The sequence below is a fragment of the Lynx rufus genome, unplaced genomic scaffold (assembly GCF_022079265.1).
Source record: "Lynx rufus isolate CCGP_SWC_20201006 ecotype Redwood Valley unplaced genomic scaffold, mLynRuf1.p SCAF_10, whole genome shotgun sequence".
Taxonomy (NCBI): domain Eukaryota; kingdom Metazoa; phylum Chordata; class Mammalia; order Carnivora; family Felidae; genus Lynx; species Lynx rufus.
The window spans coordinates 5,689,061-5,698,035 of record NW_025814824.1 but is presented as its reverse complement, the minus strand read 5'-3'; the positions used below and the strand labels follow the sequence as shown (position 1 = coordinate 5,698,035).

At 57.3% G+C, this 8,975-nt stretch overlaps 1 protein-coding gene across 1 annotated transcript; it reads right to left on the bottom strand.

Annotated features, from left to right (window-relative positions):
- Positions 1-812: 812 nt before the first annotated feature.
- LOC124505185 (spermatogenesis-associated protein 31E1-like) lies at positions 813-7,486 on the bottom strand. The gene is given in 6 exon segments (XM_047071048.1): positions 813-1,567; positions 1,822-2,118; positions 2,121-5,653; positions 5,883-5,943; positions 6,445-6,499; positions 7,298-7,486. Coding segments are annotated over 6 exon segments (4,890 nt in total).
- Positions 7,487-8,975: the final 1,489 nt, after the last annotated feature.

The window sequence follows — 8,975 nt, the reverse complement described above, 5'->3', positions numbered from 1 at the left end:
GTCAGAGCTCTCTGAGAGATCTGCGTGGGTCTCCGTCAGAGGTCTCTGTGTAAGCTCTTGGTGTGGGTCTCTGTGGGAGGTCTCTGTGGAGGTCTGTGTGTGGGGTCTCTGTCAGAGATCTCTGTGGGGGTCTCACAGCGCGGGGCGTCCCTTTCCCGCCTAACTGCACCACCGGCAGGAGGAGGGCACAGGGGACTTGCTCCTTCCTGTCTCCTGCTGCCCCCTCGGCATCCTGCCTGTGGCCCTTCTCCGGAGGGGCCTGTGGGGTCCGCGTCCACCTCTCGGTGCCGCCGAGAGGACCCGGGAGCAGCCGGACTCAGGGACCCTGCTCCAGGTCACCCTGTCCTGAGCTCCCGAGGACCCGGGTGCTCTCTGTCCCGGTCTCCCCTCCCCCCGACCCCCCAGGTCCTGGCCGCACTGTCACCGCTGGGCCCCCTCCCCCCAGGTCCTGGCCGCACTGTCACTGCTGGGCCCCCTCCCCCCAGGTCCTGGCCGCACTGTCACTGCTGGGCCCCCTCCCCCCAGGTCCTGGCCGCACTGTCACTGCTGGGTCCCCTCCCCCCAGGTCCTGGCCGCACTGTCACTGCTGGGCCCCCACTGCTTCCCCGGAGAGGAGCTGTGCCCGAGCAGGCCTGTGCCCGCTGCCCCTGCACCGGGTTCCAGGCCCACCTGCGGGGTCCTGACCCGCGTGGGGGCAGGGCCACCCCTGCTGCGGTCTTCAGGGTCCCTCCTGGGGTGGGACTCCGTACCACGCCAGTGAGTACCCCCACCCTGACCCCCACCCGCCTCGGGGCCCGTCCTTGGGCCATTCGTTAAGTCCCAGTCCGCCCGGGGCCCCCAGACTGCGCAGAAGGGCACCTGCCCGGCCGGGCCTCCTGTGCCAGCCTGGCCGTCTGCGGAGGGGACCCGGCGGCCTCCCTACCCCCCCCCCCCCACCCGGGCTCCGCGGCCGCAGCGGGGGGCGGGGGGGGACCTTGGGGGTGAACCGCAGGAAAGACTCCTCTCCTTGGGGGCCTGCAGGTGGCAGTGGGCACCGCGGGCTCCTGGGTCACTGCACCCCGGGGCAGGGCGCGCCGCGCGGTCCCTCGCGGCCTCTGCGCCCCCCACCCGCTCGCTCCCCGGGCCGGGAGCACGTCCTCGTCCCGCGCTGGTCCAGAGTGTGAGAAAGCAGGGGGGTGACGCTGAGCCGAGGGCGGCTCCCGGCCGATCTGCACCCCAGCCCCGTCAGGGGTCCCGGGGCAGGCGACGGGTCGGTGGGGGGCGGGGGCAGGATTCCTCCCACCGCTGCCGTCAGGGCCAACCTGGCCTCCAAACTCGGCTCCCGGCTCTGACGCCTGACGCTGTCTTCCGGGCGCCCCGGAGCTCAGGGGTTTCTGCCCCTGCAGACCCCCCCTACAGCCGCCCAAGGTCAAGGTAGAGAGACAGCAGGACGGGATGGGCGGAGCCAGATCCCGGGGTGGGGTCTTCTGGGTTGTGTTCCTCTTTCGTTCGTTATGGAAACCGAAGGTGTGTGAGGGAGGGGGTCTGGAGTATACCACGTGGCCACCCTCCTCCCAGGGCTCCATTCCTGGGAACCAAAGCAGGCACTGGGGGAGAGCATGCCCGGATCTTCCCCTTCCTTCCCACCCTCCCTCCCAGCCCCGCAGGGCACAGACAGAGGCCAGCTCCTCTCATGAGAAAAATTAAAAAACAACATATATTTTGGGAAAATAAAAATTGTGGTGGGAAGAAGCCATTAGCACATAGAGGATGTGCTACCCTGAGAAAAAACAGGCTTTCTCTGCATATACTCAATTTTTTCTTGAAGAAAAGCTTTCCTACCAGGAAAGGCGTGAGAAGCACCCGCTGCTTGATGGGATGAGCCACATTTTTGAAGACTGCATACTGGGTGACGGTGGACTTGATCTGAGGCTCCTGCCACCATCGGCTTATGGTGGCAGGGCCCGCTTGGGGACCCTGGCTCCCTGGGTGGGAAGGTTGGCCTGCCATCCCTGTCTCTGGTTCGTTGGCTCTTGTTAGGACAGCTGTGGGACTTGGGGGTGGCCTGGTGATTGGAGGCCGTCTCTCTCATCTCCCTCCTCTGGTCTGGGTAGGGGAACCCACTGGGCCCTGGAGTTCTTTGTGCTGATTTACCTCTGAGGCATGAAGTCCTTGGTGGAGTCCCAGTTTCTGCACCAGGATCTGTCCCACAGTTGTCACAATCGTCTGAGTTTCAACAGCTTTGCCGCCCCCCACCGATCTGCTTCTTACTGGTCCTCGGCCCTGGACAGTGGCTGATGCAGGATTGCCTTTTTGAAGGGGATCTTCCAGTCCTTTGCCTTTTTTATTGAGATGAAGATAATGCAGAAAGTACCTCATCTTTTTTCTAAAGTGGCTTTCTGGAAAAATCTGTCCCTTTTCTGGCACGGGCTGGAGGCATTTGCTCCCAAGGCTGTCCCCTGTTCGTGTAACCTGGGGAGGGTGGCTCAGCCTACTGGCTTGGGAAGCCCTCAGTTCTACAAACCCTTTTTCATTCCCTTCTAGTTTGGGACTCTTCTGGTCTTTTCTCTCACCGGTGGAGGCAGTCATCTTGCTCTGGCTCTTACGTGGCTCATCGGCTTTTGGTATACTGGGCTCCTGCTGCCCCTGGCTGCTTGGTCGGCTGGATATCAGGTCAGTTTCTGGCACCAGGGAAGCTGGTGTGTCCCTGCTGGAATATTGACCCTGGGAACCGGAGGGTGACTTCAAGATGTCTTCAGCAAGGAAAACATCAGTGTGAGAGTCTTGCAGGAGCGCACCGGTGTCACGGTCTTGGACAAGAATGCCGGTGGCAAAGTCTTGAAGGGCGTTGTTACGGGGAGAACCTTGAAGAAGTACACCAGTGGCACAGCCTTGAGTCTGGCCCTCTGACTCTTCCTTCTCTTGGAGCCCAAACTTAATAGCCACCTTTGTTTTAAGGATTGGTTCCTTTGGCTCTTGGGCAACCAACTCTGTAGGTGGTGAGGGGCTTTTACTAGTCCCTGGAGACCCCAATCTCCTCCGATCCACATAACTGGTTTGACTGTTGGCCAGCACCCTGGGTCCTAAGATGACTTTCCAAGCAGAGGCCTTCTCAGCCTCCATCGTCTCCCTGGCCTCTTCAGCCCCTGAAGATTGGGACCTGGACTTCATCTCCAGTATTGCTACATTCTCTCGTGAAGCCTGAGCCCCCCTTTTCGCCCTTAGCTCATTCCTGGCTATTTCTGAACTTAGACTTGGCTCCAGATTGCCTTTCTTGGCCCCCATAACTGTCTCACTCTGAGGGGTTCTGTTTATGAGGCTGAGTGTGAAGGTCGGAGAAGGTGAGCTGCCCTCCTGTCCAGGTAAAGGGGCCTCTGAGGGCTCATGGCTGTCACCTGGTGAGGTCCCTTCCAGGGATTTCTGGATTTCCTCAGATGGGGGTGAGGGGGCAGGCAGGGAACTCCCTGAGGTGGGAAGAGACTCGTCTGCTATCCCCTTTTCTCCCGGATAGGGCTGAGGAGGTTTTCCCAGGAACTTGTAGAACTTGGCTTTTGAGTGGGCCCCAGATACACAGGTGGCCAAGCAGGGAGACGGGGACCGGGGAAAGGGCAAGGGTTGAGCTTCATATGGCTTGAGATTTATGGATTCAAAGGCTTGGAGGGGTGGGCCCCACTTATGCTTCACCCGAAACCTTATGATGTGTGCTTCCAGCATCTGTTGAGTGAGTGAATTAAGGAAAGACAGCTCATGGGAGGTGTTTACGCAGGGTTTCCGACCCTTCAAGGGTGCTGAATTTCTGGTTTCCGTGTGAGTGTGGCACTTGGGCAAAATATGGTTGGCCACAAGCCAGGATCGACGTACACTCACGGGGATCAAACCCTCGCTGATCTGTCCCAATTTCTTGCGCAAATGAACTTTCAAGGTTTTTTCTACACGTTTCTTATCTGGGGTCCTAGTCAAGTATTTTCCTGAGTCCTTCTTCAAGGTCGTCATCAAGTATCTTTCTAACTCCTTCTCAGAGCTAGTTCCTGGAACCTTCACTGGGAAGTTGGCTGAGACCCTGGAGAGATCTGTTGGGATCCTTCTCAGACATCGCTGTAGACCCATACCAAAGTTGTCCTTTAGTTGAAACCTTGCTTGGCCCTTCCTACGGGAACTTCTAGGGTGTCTGGACCTGGTCCTCTGTGTGGCCTGGCTGCTTTTGGATTTAGATGCAAAGGACCTTGAGAGCCCCTGCTTGTCCTGTGCCTGACTCACCCTTGGGAATTCACCCTGAGGCCACATCGGGTCCAGAGACACTTGGACCCTGTGGGCCAGACTGCCCTGGTGTTTATCCTTGCTAAGCCTCCTTTGAAGGTTTTGCTTCTGGATATCACAGATGACAAAATCCCTGTGAAAGATGGAAACTGACTCGTGGGCCTCAGAGGCCTGGCTGTCCTGGAGAAGCTTAGGAGGGATACTGCTTAAGAATTTGGGAGATATTTTCAGCACTAAGGGTAACGTCCTTTCCCCTTCTGGTTGCTTTTGCAACAAGGGCTGTTCCCGAGGTTGAATTTCAGTTGGAATAAAAGATAGGGTCTTCTTCTGGGATGGAGGGCCAGATACCCCATAGGTCCTCATCTGGGGTGGAGGAGAAGGAGGTCTGATTGGGACAGAGGGTGCAAGGTGAGCCTGGGGCTGGGACACGGTTGGCGTGGAGGGTTGGGGCTGGATCCCACGGCAGGGCAAGGGTGGGGCAGGGGGAAACTGTGAAGATATTTGCTGCTGAATTAGAATTGGCAAGCAATTAGAGATAACATTGAACAAAACAGAGGGAACGTGTAGCTGAGAACTAGAGGCCAAGGCAGGGGCCTTGAGGGACTCACTGTGCAGAGAGGGGAGACCCCAGAAGAGCTGGCTGCATTTCTGCTGTGAGTTGCCCTCCAAGACCTTGGGGAATGACAGCCGCCGAGGACTGGGCAGCTTCTCGAGTTTGTTTTTCCGGTGCCAGAAGGATCGTGGGGTTGTGGTGTCCTGCTCAGCACCCAGCAACTTCCACAAAGTCCCCCCAAAGTTCAAGGGGTTGTCTGAGTCCAACTGCTTCACAACTGACCCATCCCTTTCTTTCTCCTTCCAAATCTTCTGTTCCGCCCTTTTGGTGATGAGTATCTCCAGCAGTTTCTGGACGTCCGGGTTGACAAATGAGGGGTTACGAGTCTCTATCTGCCTTTTGGAAGGGCCACCCCAGGACAAGGCCTCTTTTGGGTGGCAGGTCAGGTGCTGTTGGTGGCACTCGCGCTGTGCCCAGATGGGGAAGAACCAGGACTTGGTGCTTTCCCACCACCAGGACAAGGACAAGATGGGGTAGCTTGCATGGCCAAGGCCTGAGACGGCTGGAACGAGAGGTGCCAAATGGGAATTGCCTGGAGGTGAGCTCTCTCTGACTGTGTCCGCTGGGGTTCTCTTTAAGTTAGATTGGTCTTCTTGAGGTCCTACTGGTAGGATGGAGGCCAGGCGTGGAGGGTGTTGGCTGAGAGTGGGGGACGCCGGCGGGGCCCTGGCGGGCGCAGCATCTCTCACGGGCGCCCCGCGGGGCTGATGGGCTCCGGCAGGTGCTGCTTTGCCCTTGGCCCCAGGGGCTTCTTGCCCCAAGAGCTGCTGAAGGCCTCCCTGGTCAGAGAGCCGCCCCAAGTGGCTGCGGGAGACACGAGGAGGCACGCGCTGCAGCCGGGAGCAGACAAGGCCAGGGGTGGCCATCACTGCCCTCCGGGCCCCCGCACCCGCTTCACAGCGCTCCCGCCATCCCTCCCCCCGGGGCCGTATCCGATCTCCGTCCCCAGGGCTCCCCCCGCCCCCTGCAGCCCTGGGGTCCCACCGGAGGCTCTGAGAGGCCCACCCGGGAGAGAAGGGGCAAGATTCTTTACCTCTGCAGAAGGGAAACCAGGTCCCGAACCCCTTCCAGCTCCTGCAGGCAGTTTCTGTAAGCTGGAGGCGAGAGACCCGGTCACAGAGCCGAAGGCGGGGGCCCGGGGGTCTTACGGGAGGCGGGTGCAGTGTCCCTTTAGGGGACACCTTTGGGGGAGTAGACTCGGGAGCCCCGAACATCGGTGTCCGAGGCCACGTGGTCTCACGGTGGCAACAAGACCCACGGTGGGGGTCCTTTATGGAGAGCTTCCCCACTCGTGACCTTGTGGGGGGAGAAAGGGCCGGGTCACCTCCCCGAGGAACCTGAGCAAAGTTCCGCAACTTGGCCACAGCTGGAGCTGAAGGTCCCAGGCCCCTGCCGGGCGACACCCGTGTCCGGCCCCTCGGGCTGGTTCCGGCCCAGAATCTGGGAGGCCTCGGGGTTCCGCCCTCCGTCCCGGGAGCCTCCCGGGGCTCTGTTTCCTGAGGGACGGACGCGGGTGTCCCGGAGACGGCGGGGCTGGGCGCTCGGAGCAGGAGGGACACTCGCCAGGGGCGCAGGGCTCCGCGGTGGCCCCTTACCTTTCAGGATCTCGCTGTTCTTGCCTCTGGTGCTCCTTCGCCGTGGCGCCACCTGCTGCAGAGACGAGAGAACAGGGGGTTGGGGGGACGGGACCCCCAGTCTCTCTCGCCTCTCTGGCTGCAGGTGCTCTGTGTTCAAGAACAGCGCGACTTCCTACATTCAACTCATGGGGCGGCGGGGGGGGGGGGGGTGGCTTTCTTTCCTGTTCCTCATTTGCAAAGTGGACAAAACTGTTCTCCGTTTTTCTACTTTGAAGAATGGACGCGCGGATTTTCGATGCGAGAAATCTCTCCGTCCCTGTGCGTCTGCTCCAGAAACGTTCCCAGACCTGCGGGTGCATCTCAGCGCCTTGAGGAAGCACCTCGCTTCCCGAGACCCCGAGCCCGGCTGCCGCCCCTGCTCGGGGCCTCCCAGGCTCGGTGCCGCCCTCGATCGGCCCCAACCACGGCAGCTCTCCTGAGACACCTGCCCCGGGAAGGTGGCTGCCGGCCCGGTGCCCAGCAGCCTGTCCTCCCCTGGAGATGGAGCTCTGGGCCTCCTGTCCTCCCCCGGGGATGGAGCTCTGGGCCTCCAGTCCTCCGGTCACTGTGTTGGGGCCGCGGCCCTGGAGCCCTCTGCCACACCCGGCCTCCTGGCCCGAGATCTCCCGGGAGAAGCCCTCCTGCCCTTCTAACCCCTGCCTGGTCTGGCCTGGCCTGGCCTGGGAGGATGGTGCTCTCTTCTTCCCCCGAGAACACCCGTTCTGCTCTTTCCCAGCTCGGGAGTCTCCCCAGTGACTCAGAAAAGTGGAAACGTTAATAGAAAAGAAGACGGAATCCTCCTCTCTGCTGGGTCCGGGCCAAGGTTCCTTACCATTCTGCTGCTTCTGCGTTTCCTTCGTGGTGCTGAGGATGTTGGATCCGTCTGGAAGCAGGAGATCAACAGGAGGAAGAACGACAGTCCACACAGGAAGCAGAAGATGGTCTCGGTTGTCCAGGAGGGGAGGCTGGAGCTCAGCCAACCAGCGCTAATGCTTCTCAGAGCGAAGAGAATATTCTCCATCTCCTTACTCGAAGCGTTAGTTCCTGATCCCACTACTGTCCTCGCGCAACTGAGCGCTGAGCTTGTACTTGGGGACAAGAGCCCTAGGCTCACATCACAGAGCCGTGGCCTGGTCACAAAGGGCCCCTGAGGGAGGGGGAGGGGACAGAAGAAGAGCAGGCTGGACCACAGCCCCTCCCCCCCACCCCAGCCCTGTAGCTCCTCATCTCCCCCCAGCTTCCACACTCCTCCCCTTGATAGGCACCAATCTCTTCTTTGCATCTATGAGTCTGCGTTTTGTTTTGTTTTGTTTGTTTGTTTTGGTTTTTGATTCCACATATAAGTGAAATCGTGGTACTTGTCTGGCTTATTTCATTGAGCAGAATACTCCCTAGGTCTATCCATGTTGTCGCAAATGGCAAGATTTCATTATTTTTTTATGGCTGAGTAGTATTCTAGTGTGTGTGTGTATGCACGTGTGCATGTGTGTGTGTGCATGACATCTTTATCTGTTCATCCCAATACATATGGGTCATTTAAGGTCGATGTTTTCTTACTGACCTTCTGTGTGGATGACCTATCCATTGATGTAAATGACGTATTAAAGTCCTGTATTGTATCAGTCCTGTATTGTATAGTGTAATTATTGTATCACTGTCCCTTTCCCTCTTTAGGTCTGTAAATATGTGTTTTATACATTTTGGTGCTCCTGAGGTATGTCGATACGTATTTGTGTTTTTAAAAAATGTTTTTTCTCAATTTTATTTATTTATTTTGAGAGAGAGAGCAGGGAGGGGCAAAGAGAGGGAGAGAAAGAATCCCAAGCAGGCTCCACGCTGTCAGCACAGAGCCCGATGCGGGGCTCGATCTCACAACCCGTGAGATCAGGACCTGAGCTGTCTGATGTTTGATCCACCCAGGTGCCCTCATATTTGTGTTATGTCTTCTGGTTGGATTGTGCCTTTTATCATTACGTAATGCCTTTCCTTGTTTTCTTTTAAAATATAGTCTTTCTTTTAAAGTCTATTTTGTCTGATAAGAGAATAGACACACGGGTTTTCTTTTCACTTCCATTTGTGTGGAACATCTTTTTCTATTCTTTCCATTTCACATTTAGTCTCTGTGTGTCCTTGTTTCTGAAGTGACTCTTTTTTTTTTCCAATATATGAAATTTATTGTCACATTGGTTTCCATACAACACCCAGTGCTCATCCCAAAAGGTGCCCTCCTCAATACCCATCACCCACCCTCCCCTCCCTCCCACCCCCCATCAACCCTCAGTTTGTTCTCAGTTTTTAAGAGTCTCTTATGCTTTGGCTCTTTCCCACTCTAACCTCTTTTGAAGTGACTCTTTTATAGGCAGTGTGTAGATGAGTCCTGTTTGTTGTTGTTGTTGTTGTTGTTTTTTAATTTATTCTGCCACTCTATGTCTTTTGATTGGAGAATTTGGTGCGTTTACATCAAAGTAATTGTTGATAGGTATGTACTATTGCCATTTTGGTTTTTTCCT